The sequence below is a fragment of the Caretta caretta genome, chromosome 13 (genome assembly GCF_965140235.1).
Source record: "Caretta caretta isolate rCarCar2 chromosome 13, rCarCar1.hap1, whole genome shotgun sequence".
Classification (NCBI taxonomy): domain Eukaryota; kingdom Metazoa; phylum Chordata; order Testudines; family Cheloniidae; genus Caretta; species Caretta caretta.
This window is the reverse complement of record NC_134218.1, coordinates 4,158,232-4,174,731: the sequence shown is the minus strand read 5'-3', so window position 1 is coordinate 4,174,731 and position 16,500 is coordinate 4,158,232. Positions and strand designations below refer to the sequence as shown.

At 43.8% G+C, this 16,500-nt stretch overlaps 1 protein-coding gene across 9 annotated transcripts in view; it reads right to left on the bottom strand.

Moving 5' to 3' along the window:
- RTEL1 (regulator of telomere elongation helicase 1) overlaps positions 1 to 16,500 on the bottom strand; it is a 120,267-nt gene that overhangs the window by 15,996 nt on the left and 87,771 nt on the right. For all 9 annotated transcript variants that reach the window (XM_075118660.1, XM_048820402.2, XM_048820401.2 and 6 more), the window contains 4 exons: positions 14,516 to 14,611; positions 7,483 to 7,693; positions 3,427 to 3,564; positions 2,737 to 2,853 (listed from right to left, as the gene is read on the bottom strand). In XM_075118660.1, the coding sequence (XP_074974761.1) occupies positions 2,737 to 2,853; positions 3,427 to 3,564; positions 7,483 to 7,693; positions 14,516 to 14,611 (562 nt within the window). The remainder of the gene's footprint in view (positions 1 to 2,736; positions 2,854 to 3,426; positions 3,565 to 7,482; positions 7,694 to 14,515; positions 14,612 to 16,500) is intronic.

Sequence of the window (16,500 nt, the reverse complement as noted above, 5' to 3'; positions counted from 1 at the left end):
GTGTTCTGGTAGACCTGGTCTAGTAGCTGCATGGATAGGCAAGGAATGATGGGAGGAGTAGATTTCACCTTCATCCTCATCACTAGATAAAGGAGGAGCTGATCTGGGTGGTGTAGTAAGATGGCTCGGTACCGAGGAGTGGAGATTCTGGTTGCGAGGAGACCAGAAGATCTTTGTGGTGGAGAAACAGTTGCAGTACTAACAGCACTGATACCAGAGAAAGTGTTGTTGGTGGTACCGATGCCTTTCGTGCGCTACGTACTGCAGAGCAGAAGGTGGTACCATCGTCTGTAGTGTTGTCAAGATGCTTGGTGTTGCATGTTTGAGCAGCTCTGATGGTACTGAGGTCGGGAGTGTAGGTCTCCTCTTACTGCCTTTTTCTGAGCCAGCCTGCCTAGGTTCTTTTATTTGTGAGATACCCATGGTACCGGATGGTTCCACGACCTCAGAGGTGAAGGTCTCTGTGTGGTCGGTATCGATGGGAACTATCAAGTCAGGGAACACCGCTTTTTGGCAGATTCTCGAGGAGGGGAAGTCAAAACTCGCTTCTTTGCCGCCTTCTTGGCAGAATGCTCCTTCCCCGGAGAGTGTGGAGAAGACCCTCTGTCAGATGCGACCGTAGGAAACCATTGCCCTGGAGGGGTCTGTGATCCCAGATTGGATGTGTAGCGTAAAACTTCTCCATCACAAGAAGTTTTAGCTGTAAGTCTCTCACCTTCCTGGCACAGGGTTTCAAGTTGTGGCAGTGGGTGCACTTTTGAAGTGTGTCTCGCCAAGGCAGCAGACACACTGTGAGTGCCCATCAGAGACGGGGAGTGAGGAACCGCAAGTGAGGCAATGTTTAAAACCCGGGAAGCTGGGCATGCCCCTCAAAGTATGGTTTCTCCCATGATGGAGGGTACCCATGCTACACCAAGGGGTGTCCTAACAACTGAAACTTAAATTCCTACGATAAGAAAAAAAGGTGGGTTTTTTAAAAGAAAATAAACAGGGAAGGGTAAGTAACAATGAACTAACTACTAATATTAACTAACTACTAATAACTAACCAACTAATATTGTAAAGTTAAAATCAGAGAAAGCTAAAGCACAGAAGTGCTGCTAAGTACGCCATCAAACCGAGGGCAGTAGAGAAGGAACTGAGCGGAGTTGGTCGCACAGCACTATGTAACTGACTTAGGCAGCGCAAGATGGGGACAGTGCTTGTGAGACCCAACCAGGCACTGCTGCTAAAAATCTCCGATTACAAGTGCAGAGGTGCAGATTCACCTTAAGTGGAGCACCCACAGGGACACTCCTTGAAGCAGCCGCCATCTTTGGCACCCATCACTAGACAGACAAGGTAACAAAGCTCTTGCAAGCTGAGAAAGATGGGTCCTTCAACCAAGGGGCGGGAGGGGTTCTGAAGTCTCTGAAAACTGAATATAGGTGAGAAATCTGCTTAGGCAATGATCCTTCACCTAGGAAGACAAGGGAAGCCAGAACCTTGTACTTCTGTGAAAGGTCCTGTCTGAGGGAAAGTCAGCCATGGCTGGGAAGAAGGAAGATCGTTGAGAGAAACCATCTTGAACAAAGTCTGTACCTCGTTAGATTAAGTTTTAGACTTTTAGAGGTGTGTTTTCACTTTTACTTGCTTGTAACCATCTCTACTTTTATTCCTTTTAATTGGCACCACTTACTATCTCCATAAATGTGTTTTATTTTTACTATAAACCAACTCAGTGCTGTGTTTGAAGGAAAGGGTGTATTTACCCCAGTTAAGTTAATAAGTTGTGATCTGCTTTTGTCTCTTTAAGAAACAAAATAACCTTATTATTTCTCTGAACTGTCCAGCAGAGGGCTGGACATTGTAGAGCACACAGTTTTGGGAAAATCAGGGACTGGGAGCACACAGACACTCAGCGTGTGAGCTGCATGCTTGTTGCTGACTGTGAGCGTCTCAGGCTGGGAGCTACTGTACCAAGGCACTGTGAGGCCCTCAGGGTTACAGAGTAAAGGGTGACAAACTCTCACTGGTCTGGAGTGCACCCTGAACCCCATGGACACACATATTTACAAATAAAATACCACTACCAAAATATGAATACCCCTCAGCCTTTCCTTCCTAACCTTCATCACCTGGATCCATCAGCCCTCACAGAGAGAGTGCTGATCACAACACATCATTCGTGTTGTTCTAGCCAGACCTTCAGCCACCCGCTGGCCAGGCTGTCAGTGGCACCTTCCTAACCAGCTTCATTTAACCCACCCCTCCTAAATTGCTCTCTTCTTGAAAGCCTGGAAAAACAGATGGGCTGCTGAGTGGCTGGAAGGTTAACGGTTCCTGTGCTCAGATCACGTTTCCCACCCTGGAGGAAATCAGGTGCAAAGACACACTCTTAACTCAAACTTCTGACTTTAGGTGGTTATACCGGCACATACACTTAATTGAAATCACGTGCTTGGTGTTTCATTTTATACAACACTAGCATATTTTAGAGGCCTCAAAATCCATTTCCACTCGACACAACTTATTGTTTGCTTGTATTGCCAAAGTACTTAAGATCCCCAATCATGCACGAGGCCCCCTTGCGCTAGGTGCTGTACAAACCGAACAAAAAGATGGCCTCTCCCCCAGACAGCTTACATTCGAACTGTAAGACAAGAAATCACAGATGGATATTGACAGACAACAGGGGAGCGCAAGAAAATAATCAAACAGGGAATCTGCATTGCTATTTCTTTATGGAAAGCGTACCTGTTCTATTCAGCCCAGAGGTCAGGTGGGATCCTCCCTTGTTCAGGTGTAGCTGGGAGTTTAGCTGACTGGATGAACCCTCTGAGAATGCTGTTTTCTGCAGACACTGCTTTTCCCCTATTAAATTAAACTAGTCAGTGAACAGTGAACTTCTGAGGGCTGGGGAGCTTGGAAGATACGTGGAAAGCTGTTCATAGAACGATCAGAAACCTGGAATTTCCTAGTACCTCTCTCCTCAACTACTGCACCTGGAAACCACCAGGTGCATTTTTTTGGTGAAGAGAGGACCAGGAGGATGAATATCAACCCTCCCACCCCCATGATCCCCTCCTTCTGCAGTCACAAAGCTTTCCTGGGTTTCAGGATGGCGTAGTCAAACCCTGTGTATTTTATCTAACTGTAATGAAAAACATCACACACACAGCAGGCATTGCCTTATTTGCAGTGTCTCACACTAAGAAGAACAAAGCCCCTCCAGATTGGCAGGATTTGTGTTTCAGCCTCCAGGTTAATTAACTTTCTGTTTAAAAAAAAAGTTAACAACACACACACGCTCTAACTTCCACCTTCTATATCTCATGGAGGGATACAGCTTACACAGTCCTGGAAATCAGTTCATGCAGATTTATTACCAGTGCTTTTGAGCTGATGGAAAACATCTATTAAAGCACTCAGCTATATGTGCCTCACCTGCCTTCTTGGCCAACACCTCTCTCTCCTCCCGCAGGAGGCTGTGCTCAGGTTTGTAGCCACAGCCCACTCCAGTCAGACTACAGCATGCTTCATCAAACTGCTTTTTATGCTGAGGTCGAACAAACTGGTAAAATTCTTTCATTAAAGAAAGAGGAAAGAAGTTAACACATGCAGTTTATACATCCCAACACACACAAAATTCCACAGACACCTGATGCTGGCAGGACTTGCAGTTCAGACACCAGGTAAAATTTTCAATCTGATTTAGGAGCCTAAAAGAAAAGGTGGGTGAGGTTAACATTTTTTATTGGACCAACTTCTGTTGGCGAGAGAGACAAGCTTTGGAGCCATACGAAGCACCTAATTTCCATTCTCAAAAGTGACTGAGGCACTTAAGAGACCAAATCCATTTACTCTCAATGAAATGCAGGCTCTTTCATGCCTAAGTCACTTTTGAAAATGGGACTTTGGTGCTTTTGAAAATTTTATCCTATGTCACAGTTGCACATATTTATAAAATGATATGGACTCACTGAAAAAACATCACAAATCAGATGTCAAGAATTATAACATTCATAAACCAGTCGGAGAACACTTCAATCTCTCTGGTCACGCAATCACAGACATGAAGGTCGCTATCTTAAAACAAAAAAACTTCAAATCCAGACTCCAGCGAGAAACTGCTGAATTGGAATTCATTTGCAAATTGGATACTATTAATTTAGGCTTAAATAGAGACTGGGAGTGGCTAAGTCATTATGCAAGGTAGCCTGTTTCCTCTTGTTTTTTCCTACCCCCCCTCCCCCCCAGATGTTCTGGTTTAACTTGGATTTAAACTTGGAGAGTGGTCAGTTTAGATGAGCTATTACCAGCAGGAGAGTGAGTTTGTGTGTGTATGGGGGTGGGGGGGATGTGAGAAAACCTGGATCTATGCAGGAAATAGCCCGACTTGATTATGTAAAGAGTTGTCACTTTGGATGGGCTAGCACCAGCAGGAGAGTGAATTTGTCTGGGGGGGTGGAGGGTGAGAAAACCTGGATTTGTGCTGGAAATGGCCCACCTGTTGATCACTTTAGATAAGCTATTACCAGCAGGACAGTGGGGTGGGAGGAGGTATTGTTTCATATTCTCTGTGTGTATATAAAGTCTGCTGCAGTTTCCACGGTATACATCTGATGAAGTGAGCTGTAGCTCACGAAAGCTCATGCTCAAATAAATTGGTTAGTCTCTAAGGTGCCACAAGTACTCCTTTTCTTTTTGCGAATACAGACTAACACGGCTGTTCCTCTGAAACCTGAAAAAACTCTGTTACTGCAGCTATTACTACTAAGTGCTTATACAGTACTTCTCACTTCTTGAGCTCAAAACACTTTACAAAAAGGTGAAGAAACTATGGCTTGGTCTATACTACAGAGTTAGGTCGACGTAAGGCAGCTACACCACAATGCTGCTTCTATCAAAGTAAGTGGCCAGCTACATAGACATGAAGTGAGCTGTAGCTCACAAAAGCTTATGCTCAGATAAATTTCTTAGTCTCTAAGGTGCCACAAGTACTCCTTTTCTTTTTACATAGACATAGTAAATCCACCTCCATGAGAGGCATAGTGCTTATGTCAACGTACCTAGGGCGACAGTGTCCGTGTTAGCCAAGGGGGCTGACAGCTGGAGCCCTCCCCATCCCAGCCCCGGAGCTGACAGGCCGAGCTGTCAGCAGGGCACAGGCTTAGAGCTGTTACTGCCTCCTGGTGACAGATTGCGGAGGGAGAGCCCAAGCCTAGCTGCTGCCCAGATTTGGGCTCTTCTCCCCCTCTCAGTCCCTCAACAGGAAGAGGCAGCAGGGACAGGGGGCTCGGGCTGTCCTCCCTCCCTCACTCCCAATTCCTCAAGAAGAGACAACAACAGGGCTCGCAGCTGTCAGCCCCAGCAATGGGGCTCACAGCAAGAGCTCTGCCTCCCGACGCCCGGCGCTGACAGCCCAGAGCCCAGCGGCTATCTCCTGGAGAAGGACTGGGGGGGAAAGGATCCCCCTGCAGGCTGACAGCAGGACCCAGAGCAGAAATGTGAAACAACAGCCGTGAAACTGACAAGAATGTCAATTTCACTGCTGGTAAGCTCCCTGCTGTGAAATTGAGCCCCCCTTGGGATCACAGCTGGGGCTGCCAGCACGGGGGCGGGGGGCTAACAGCTGTGAGCCCACACCAGGCTGACTGCTTGGGCTGTTGGGGTAGTGGTCGCAGCTGTGATCTCCGTGCCTACAGCTGAGGCTGTCAGCTTCTGGGCTGCAATGTCCCACAATGCCCCACTTCAGTCAGTGTAAACTCTCCTGGTGAGGATGTGCACTGCTAACATAAGGAGCAAGTACAGACATGAACTATTGTTTTAATTACTGCTGTGACTGTATGTCGACTTAATTTTATATAGTGTACAAGCCCTAAGGCAGAGAGAATGGTTAAGTCACATGCCCATGATCATACAGCAAGTCATCAGCAGACCGGGGAATAAAACCCAGGTTTCCCCACTCATAATCCTGTGCCCTCAATTGCTTCCCTGACTAATCATGATGTTAGAAAAGTAAAAGAGCACAGGCTGGAGACTCCCTTAGACCAGTCATCTGTTCCCCTATTTCCCCTATTTCTGATTTAAAAAACAGTGAAGTGTGGGGGACATGAATGAACTATTAGTTAGGAAATCAAAAGTTGAAAAACCTGAGATTTACTGTAACACTGACTATTCTTATTGTGCTTGAAAAGGTTATTGTGTTTTGGAGAAAAGCAAGTGTAAGTGACAGCAACAGAGTCAGAATCAGCTGATAAGTGTTTTGGATTTAAAAGAATATTTTGTCCAAAGGAAAAAGAACCACAAAAACAAATAACTCGCTAGAGCATATGAGGAAGATATGAACATCATCAACTCAAATGTAAAGCACTGGAATTTAAAAAAATTCCACAGAAGACCTCTATTGCGTCTTCCCAGAGCAGATTCTGCCTCTCACCATCATCTCAGTCACACATTCCTTCAAAACCACTAATTCTTGCTTTCAATTGACCTAAAATAGTAACTTCTCTTATTCACAGCAACGGCTAAGAAATCAAAGTTTCACAATGCTTAAAAATACATTGATACCAACTCTCATTCTGAGACATTAACAACAATCCAGGGCATGTTCTAGAACAATACAACATAATTTCTCATGGGCTGCCAGGACTCATGGGCTTCAGCCTTGTGCTATGCTGCAGGTGTATTATGATGCTATTATAATGTATGACATATTAAAAACAAATGCCAGTACAGGATTGATAGCTATTCAGCAGTGAGCCATGCTGGTCAGCTCACCAGCCTTCCTTTCCAGCTCCCTTTCCACAGTAGCTGCCCATATCATTTACCCACTACCCAACCAGCCAGTCCCCTCCCATTCCTGTTTTAAAAGCTGTTAAATAAGATCAGTAAAAAAACATGGAAATTCTAACACGAAAAACTTCAGCGTAGAATTAAGGTAGCTCAGGTCCACTTCCTATCAACACAATCATCAAAAATCAAGAAAATCATCTGTTAAACCAAAATTACTATCCATGCTAACCTCATAGTGACATGCTTTACACATCCCAATCACCATCATTACCCAACAAGACAGTCTCCACAGCTCTAATGTCACTTTCAATTCTAACATCAAACCACCCCAATGCACACAATCAATTTCTCACAATCACACAGTCTTAGTCCCACCATAGATCTGGATTAAGATAATATTTCCTATCGATATCGAAGTCTATACATGTATTAGCTGTGCATGAAAAGCATAAATTCCCTAACAATGTAAACTGTTGGTTTTATTTCATGTAACCAGAAGGCCTGTTTTAATATATAAGCTAACTTGTAATGGCTAGGTGGACTAATGTTTGTACAGCGCTTTGAAAATGTAAAGCCCTATAAAAATGCTAAGAATTATTAATGAATTTTTCTGCATTGTATTTCACATAGAAGTGCTTGCTTTGGGACAAGATCCCAAGAAAAATACCTGTGTCCCATAGGATACATTCAGGGAGACCACCATACCTCGCAGCAGGATATGCTTTTTCTGGTCCTCCATGAAAAGAGAGCTCATTTGCGATAACATGGCTTTGAAGTCATCAGTCCTCTTGTAGTGCTGCAGAGCCTTTGAGAAGAGATCATAGTGTAACTGGCTCAGGGCTTGCTTTACTGTTGCAATGAACAATGTGGCCCTGGTCTTCTTTGGCTCAGCAGGGTCTGCTACTTTGTCAGCTTGCTGCAAAGAGGACACCAAAGTTTTTCGGTAAATGGGATGCATTGGAGAGATTAATTGAAATGGGAAGAAGTAAACCCAGGAACTTTGTTTCAACATACAGCACCTCAAGTAGATGCAGAACGGTCATCATCAATAAAGTTGACATGAGTTAACTACATAGCACAGAACATAATGCAGTGCTTCTTAGTGACTAACATCCTGTTAACTCCATTATAAGCAATGGTAGTTGCTCAGAAACGTGCATTACTAATGCACCATCTCCTGATAAACAAGTTTCAGTGCTGCAGAAGGGAACACAAACACAGTTGTGTCCGTCTGCTGGAAATTCACAGCTCCCTGGGAGAATTTAGCCATCCTCTGTGTGTGCAAAGCATGGGTTCCGTGAAACAGATGGAACTTAGCTCATCTTGGTTACTTTAGGATGCTCTCACACACACACACACGCAAGCAAGGCAATGAGATGAATCTAGCATTGTAAAACTTATTTCCTCAATCACGAAAAGCAGGGAATTTGAAAAATGTCCCAAACCAGCCATCTAAAAACAGTTATTTTGGAAGAGGAAGTTCTCCCAAAGGCCCCCCACTGAAAACTGGGATGATCCTTCCCTGCCTGTCCCGTGCTTCTCTACCGGATGGGATATCATTGCTGGTAGGGTTTAATGCAAGGATAGGCAAACTACGGCCCGTGAGCCAAATCTGACCCTCAAGCTCCCACTGGGTAGTGAGGTCTGGGGCTTGCCCTCCTCTGGCGCTCCAGCCAAGGAGCAGGGTCTGGGGCTGCTCCATGCGGCTCCCAGAAGCAGCGGTACGGCCCCCCTCCGGCTCCTACACGTAGGGGCAGCCAGGGCACTCCGCTCTGCACATTGCCCCCACCCCAAGAGCCGCCTCCGCAGCTCCCATTGGCTAGGAACCGCATCCAATGGGAGCTGCAGGGGCAGCGCCTGCGGACGGGGCAGCATGCAGAGCCGCTTGGCTGCACCTCCGTGTAGGAGCCAGAGAAGGGACATGCTGCTGCTTCTGGGAGCCACTTGAGATAAGCGCCATCTGGAGCTTGCACCTCTGAGCCTGCCTCTGCACCCAAACCCCCAGCCCCAGCCCTGATCCCCCTCCCTCCCTCCCAGCCCAGAGCACCCTCCTACACCTCATCCCCAGCCCCCACACCCGCAACTGGAACCCTCACTCCCCCCCGCACCCCGCCCCCCTCCACATCGTGAACTCCTCATTTCTGGCCCCACCCCTGAGCCCTCACCCCGCCCCCCTCGTTCCCGCCCCTGCACTCCAACCCCAATTTTGTGAGCATTCATGGCCCGCCATACAATTTCTATTCCCAGATGTGGCCCTCAGGCCAAAAAGTTTGCCCACCCCTGGTTTAATGCTTGGCCATTGTAACTCCAGAATGGAAGCAGGAATTTCAGGAGACAGGCTTGTACTGCGGAACACAGTAGGGATTTTCCTAAGGATATAACTTATATTTCTGTTGGCAGTCCCCTAGTTATTCTATGACAGCAGCTGTATTAATTGGGTCTGAATCATAGTGTGCTCATAAATCAAAACAGAATGCCTGCAGTATATTTTAATATAGCCCTTCCTCATAAGCCTTTCCCCATGGGTATATTCCTTAGGGCAACAAATGGTGACTCCTTGGGGAATTCCAATACCTGTGTATGCAACAATTTCCCAGACTCTTATTATATATGCTCCTAAAACACCCATCCCTGTAACATCTGGGGTCATTCACATAAATTTAGATGTTCACCTGTTCCCTCCCTCAAGGAAGAGGAACAAACTCTAATCCTGTTCCTCACAGATTACTGGTGAGTGCTTTAGGGGAACTGAACTCTGGGTGGATTGCTTTCCAGGGCAGGCAGGCAGCCAGGTCCATTGCACAACTCTATTCTTAGGAGAAGATCTGCCAAAAGAGATGAGTCTTGAATCACACCTTGAGGGCTACAAGACTGACTCATCATAATCTAGGTAGCAATGAATTCCACCGCTGAGGGCCCTCTGCTGAGAGCAACCTGCTTCCATTCCTGTTGGAGCCTGGATTCTGTCAGGCTCAGCATCCCTGAGCTCAACTGCCATGGTGGGATGTGGAGCAACAGGTGGTCATTTCAACAGTTAGTTCCTAATCCATTTCAGGCTTTGAAGATAAACATCAGTATCTTGAAAGGGCTCCAGAAATATACATAATCTGTGTATAGAGCTCATATCAGTTTGTTCTACCTTGCAGGCAGACAGCTGCATGATGAACCTACTGTAGTTTCTTGAGTCATCTTCAGAGTGCACTGCAATAGCTCAGCCCTGAGGTGATAAAAACATGGCTCACTGTGGCTAAGCCTACATCTGTGAAACTAGCATGCAATCTCTCTGCCAGTCTCGGCTGGTCATGGATGACATCTGAGCCTCCATGAGCAGTGCAAAAGAACTGTGAGGTTGCCTGCCATCCTGAAATGGGCGAGACGATGGTCTCTACTAAATGGGCATTCAAAGCTCCAGGAAGAGCCTCAAAATACTTCACCCTTTCTACTGACATTAATTATCTCAGCCTATCCTCAACTGAGCCCAGTACTGTCTACACTTGATAAGGAGGAGAGAAAGTTAGGTGTCAATGGCACTGCAGTACCATCAATTCAGCCCCCCCCCACCTGAATATGCATTATAACGCAATCTTTAGTTACGTGATAGCTGCCTCCTTCACCACACACCCTTTCAAATGTCTGCACAAAAGAGGTAGAGGTCCTACAGTCACCCACCTTCACTACACAACCCTGATTCATTCCCAGACCATTGTCAATCCCTGTGCACTAAATGAGGTAGGAATCCTGTGGAAAAAATATTATGTAAGCATGTAATTAAAGACTGTATAATATAAAGCATCTCGCAAGAGGGTCTAATTCAGATTTCACAAGCAACCTCAATGTGGGCATTCCCTACCAGCTGATTGCTTGACTTTGAAACCTTAATGTTCATTTAATGTGGCTTTTAAATGTAATTTCCTGGCTTTTTAAACTTAAAAATTGAAAAAACAAAACCAAAAATTCCACCATATGGAACCATATTGACTCTCACATGAGTCATCAGTAGGGTTAGGATCTTTAGACCCATAGCACAGTCCTCTATCACTCAAGCTAATTGAAATAACTAGTAGCAGAAGGTGGCTAATAACTTTAGCTTTGGTGGACATGCCTCTGGAGGGGGAAGGAGACACATACTTTGCCAGACACACACAGCTAGTTGCCAGACAGCAAAGGAATGATGAATCTCAGAAATAATGGGTTCATTTCCAGGTCTGGTAGGGGATTGTGCTCTAGAGATTAGAAACCCTTCTGCCCCGATCCCCTCAGCCTTTCCCTGTCCTCCTCTTCTCCTATTCCCCCTTCCCCAGCAACTCCCTCTGTACCTCGATGCTATTTCCTTTCCCGCAGCTCCTGGGTGTCGACAACCTTGCTCCTATACTTCCCCACACACTCAGCTCCTGTTCTTTCAGTCCTGCTCCCCTCTCTCTCCCCCTTCCCCGTCTGCTCTCATCATTCCTCACCCTGGCTCCTGCCTTTCTCCTCACCTCTCTTGGGGCTCCCGCTCCTAACTCCCTTCCACCCAGACTCCTGCCCTTGTCCCCCAGCTCTGCATCTCTTCCCACTTGTCCCTCTGTTCTTCACTACTCTGCATCCTCGAGTCAAGCTGTTTCTGCTGGGGTGTCAGTAGGGAAGCAACACTGAGAACTAAGGAGAGACATCTTAGTTCCTATGCCTTGCACGACAAAGAGTCCCTGCTAGGAGCCGCTGCAGGGAAAGTCCCGCTTAGTCTCTGCTGCCCTGTGCTACAGTTGCTCTGGGGGGGAAGGTGGATACACCATCTGATCAGCACACAGAATCTGTGAGGAGCTGGAACCATTTTAATATGGCTAAATGTAGATGTGTACATCTGGGAACAAAGTATGCAGGTCATATTTACAAGATGGGGGATACTAACATGGGAAACAGTGACTAAAAAAAGATGTGGGGGTCATGGTGGCTAATCAACTGAACATGAGCTCCCAGCATGATGCAGTGGCCAAAAGGGCTAATGTGACCCTTGGATACATAAACGGGAATCTCGAGTAGAAGTAGAGAAGTTATTTCACCTCTCTATTTGGCATTGGTGTGACCACTGCTGGAATCCTGTGTCCAGTGCTGGTGCCCACAATTTAGGAATGGTGTCCCTAGCCTCTGTTTGCCAGAAGCTGGGAATGGGCGACAGGGGATGGATCCCTTGATGATTCCCTGTTCTGTTCATTCCCTCTGGGGCTCCTGGCAGTGGCCACTGTCAGAACACAGGATACTGGACTAGATGGACCATTGATTTGACCCAGTATGGCTGTTCTTATGATGTTGATAAATTGGAGAGGATTTAAAGAAGAGACATGAGAATGATTAAAGGATTAGAAAACATGCCTACCGTGATAGAAGAAGTTTAATCTATTTATCTTAAAGAAAAGATTATGGGGTCACTTTATTACAGTCTATAAGTATCTACATGTGGAACAAACAGGGCTGTCAAATGATTAATTTTTTTAATCATGATTAATCGCACAATTAATCATGCTGTTAAACAACAGAATACCATTCATGTAAATATTTTTGGATGTTTTCTACATTTTCAAATATATTGATTTCAATTACAACAGAATACAACGTGTACAGTGCTCAATTTATATTTATTTTTATTACAAATGTTTGCACTGTAAAAAACAAAAGAAATAGTATTTTTCAATTCACCTAATAAAAGTACTGTAGTGCAATCTCTTTATCATGAAAGTTGAACGTACAAATGTAGAATTATGTACAAAAAAAAACTGCATTCAAAAATAGAACAATGTAAAACTTTAGAGCCTACGCTAAAGATTCATATGTCCCTTCATGCTTCAACCACCATTCCAGAGGACGTGTCCATGCTGATGATGGGCTCTGCTCGACAACGATCCAAAGAAGAGTGGACTGATACACGTTCATTTTCATCATCTGAGGCAGAGGCCACCAACAGAAGGTTGATTTTCTTTTTTGGTGGTTCGGGTTCTGTAGTTTCTGCATCTGAGCATTGCTCTTTTAAGACTTCTGAAAGCATGTTCCACACCTCATCCTTGTCAGATTTTGGACAGCACTTCAGATTCTTAAACCTTGGGTCGAGTGCTGTAGCTATTTTTAGAAATCTCACATTGGTACCTTCTTTGTGTTTTGTCAAATCTGCTGTGAAAGTGTTCTTAAAACGAACATGTGCTGGGTCATCATCAGACTGCTATAACATGAAATATATGGCAGAATGTGGGTAAAACAGAACAGGAGACATACAATTCTCCCCCAGGGAGTTCAGTCACAAATTTAATTAATGCATTATTTTTTTAACGAGCCTCATCAGCATGGAAGCATGTCCTCTGGAATGGTGACCAAAGCATGAAGGGGCATATGAATATTTAGCATATCTGGCATGTAAATACCATGCAACGCCATCTACAAAAGTGCCATGTGAATGCCTGTTCTCACTTTCAGGTGACGTAAATAAGAAGCAGGCAGCAGTATCTCCCGTAAATGTAAACAAACTTGTTTGTCATAGAGATTGGCTGAACAAGAAGTAGGACTGAGTGGACTTTTAGTCTCTAAAGTTTTACATTTGTTTTGTTTTTGAGTGCAGTTATGTAACAAAAAAATTGTAAGTTACACTTCCACAATAAAGAGATTGCACTACAGTACTTGTATGAAGTGATTTGAAAAATACTGGTTTTTATTTATCATTTTTACAGTGTAAATATTTGTAATAAAAATAATAATATAAAGTGAGCACTGTACACTTTGTAGTCTGTGTTGTAATTGAAATAAATATATTTGCAAATGTAGAAAAACATCCAAAATATTTAATTTCAGTTGGTATTCTATTGTTTAACAGTGCGATTAATTTTTTTTAAAGTTAATCACATGAGTTAACTGCAATTAATCGACAGCCGTAGGAACAAATATTTAATAAAGGGCTCTTCAATTTAGCAGAAAAAGGTATAACATGATCCAGTGGCTGGAAGTTGAAGTTAGACAAATTCAGACAGCAAATAAGGCATACATTTTTAACTGAGAATAATTAGCTATGGGAACAATTTACCAGGGGTCGCAGTGAATTCTCCATCACTGACCATTTTTAAATCAAGATTGGATATTTTTCTAAAGCATCAGCTCCAGGAATTATTTTGGTGAAATGCTATGGCCAATGCTACACAGGAAGATGATCACAATGCTCATTATTGGCCTTAGAATCTACGAGAATGCTCAGTGCAGACAGAATCTTCAGAAAATTTAGCTCACAAACTAACAAACCTTTACTGAACTTGTGCAAACTCCGACTTTTCAGACGCTTATAACTTGTCCAAATTTGGACATATTTTCCTAGGGATAGAAAAGGCACATCTCCAACACTAGGGTGACATCCCCGCCAAATTTCAAGTCCGTGCTCCAAAGCCTGGAGGTGCTAGAGCTTTCTTCTTCAATGATTGTAAGATTTTGTTTTTTTACATGGGCAAAACAACTTATTTTCCCCTAACCTAATTCTTGGAAATGGTGGACTTTTGTAGCTGAAAATTATCCCAAAAATTCAATCTGAGTCAGACACTCATCTTGGAAATTTTTAGGTTTAATATTGGCCAAGTTATAAGAAATTGGAAACAGAGTCTTACACTGGAAACTTTTGGGCAACTTTAATTACAGGCATTGCTACTTGCACCGCCTATAAAACATATAAACAATCTCAGCCTTTTTATCTCAGATTCTACTCTCATATAAACTGTTCAACACAAACACATACCAGATTGTTGACTATTCTTATTTTCTTTCTTCCTCCTTTCTGCTCATCTGTTAACCTCTTCTCGTACTGAAGCGAGAGCGTTGATAAACGTTTTGCCTGTAAAGACAATATTAAAAGGCTTTAGTTTATTTTGTTTCCCCCCTTCCTCTTCTTGTCATTTTCTGTAATAAAGGTAGTTAATCCCGTACAGTGACATGACTCCAAGGAGACAAAGCAAATCATGACAAACTGTGTCAATGGAGCGTTGGATGAATTTCGGTTTCTGGAAGAGCACTCACCTACTGGATGATTCAGAAGACAGGGAATGAAGCAGATAAACAAAGACAATATATGGGGCAGTTCAGAGAGGACGAACACATTCATTTGAATGTGTAGAATGGTCCTAACTAGAAAATTATGATGGCATTACAGTGAGCGAGTGAGGCAGAGGCCACTCTTTTGTTCCTTCGTACCTCCTCCAGAGATCCTCATATCAAAGAAACAGAAATTAGAAAATAAGCCTAACCTGTGGAGATTGTTCTCTGCTACGCAATCTTATATTTTATTTTGAAATGACCATCGTATGTAAAACTAATTCAAAATATTCCCTATATAGACATCTTTTACAATGCAGAGAGAGAACTGGACAACTGGCTGACAGAGAACTGCAAAAGTTCACATCAAGAGATACTGTGCTCTTCCTTAATGGTTTAGCTTTCTTTCCCTCCCAAGGACTATTCTGTGTCCGCAAAGGTTATGAGGGTGAATCTGGCCTTGAGTTTTAAAGAATACCAGCAAGTCATGCCTTAATCCAGGCTATGAAGAGTCTTTAGCCAGTTGTATTTCCAGCGTTTCATAAAGCAGACTGTAGAGTACAGGGTCATGAATCTACTATGATGAAAACTGTAAGCATATGTAATTCTTAATATATTGATCCTTTTCAACTTTTTGAATTTATTTTATTTATTCAGAAGACAATAATTTATTATAAACTGAATCTTGAGACAGATGGTTGAAAATTCAAATAAGGCTTTTTTTTAAAATCAAAGGTTGATTTAAATGTTAAAAAATATTATTTTGATTTTTCCCTGCACCCTGAGTTCCCTCCTTTCAACAGATAAATCAGACCAGGACACTGCCTAGCATGTTAAGAGTAAAAACCTAATGCAGTTATGCAGAAACTTTACCTTTCAAAGTCAGTCAGAGCAGGATTAGGTAACACAGCGGTAAAAACAAAAACGACGAGGAGTCCGGTGGCACCTTAAAGACTAAGATTTATTCGGGCATAAGCTTTCGTGAGTAAAAAACCCACTTCTTCAGATGCATGGAGTGAAAATTATACAGGCATAAATTTATACAGGCATAAATATATATTGGCACATGAAGAGAAGGGCGTTACCTTACAAGTGGAGAACTGATTTTGAAGGCCAATTCAGTCAGGGTGGATGTGGTCCACACCCAATAACTGATGAGGAGGTGTCAATACCAAGAGAGGAAAAATTGCTTTTGTAGTGAGCCAGCCACTCCCAGTCCCTATTCAAGCCCAAACTGACGGTGTTAAGTTTGCAAATTAATTGTAGCTCTGCAGTTTCTCTTTTAAGTCTGTTTTTGAAGTTTTTTTGGTTGAAGAATGGCTACTTTTAAATCTGTTATTGAACATCCAGGGAGACTGAAGTGTTCTCCTACTGGCTTTTGTATGCTACCATTCCTGATGTCCGATTTGTGTCCATTTATCCTTCTGAGTAGAGACTGTCCGGTTTGGCCAATGTACAGGGCAGAGGGGCATTGCTGGCACATGATGGCATATATCACATTGGTGGATGTGCAGGTGAATGAGCCCCTGATGGTGTGGCTGGGTCCTATGATTGTGTCGCTAGAGTAGATATGGGGATGCCTGAGGCAAGCGGCCACCAGCGCCATGCACTTCATGAACACCCGCGGGGCCGAAGAGAGACCAAAGGGTAGCGCCGTGAACTGGAAATGGCGCCCTCCTATCATAAAACAGA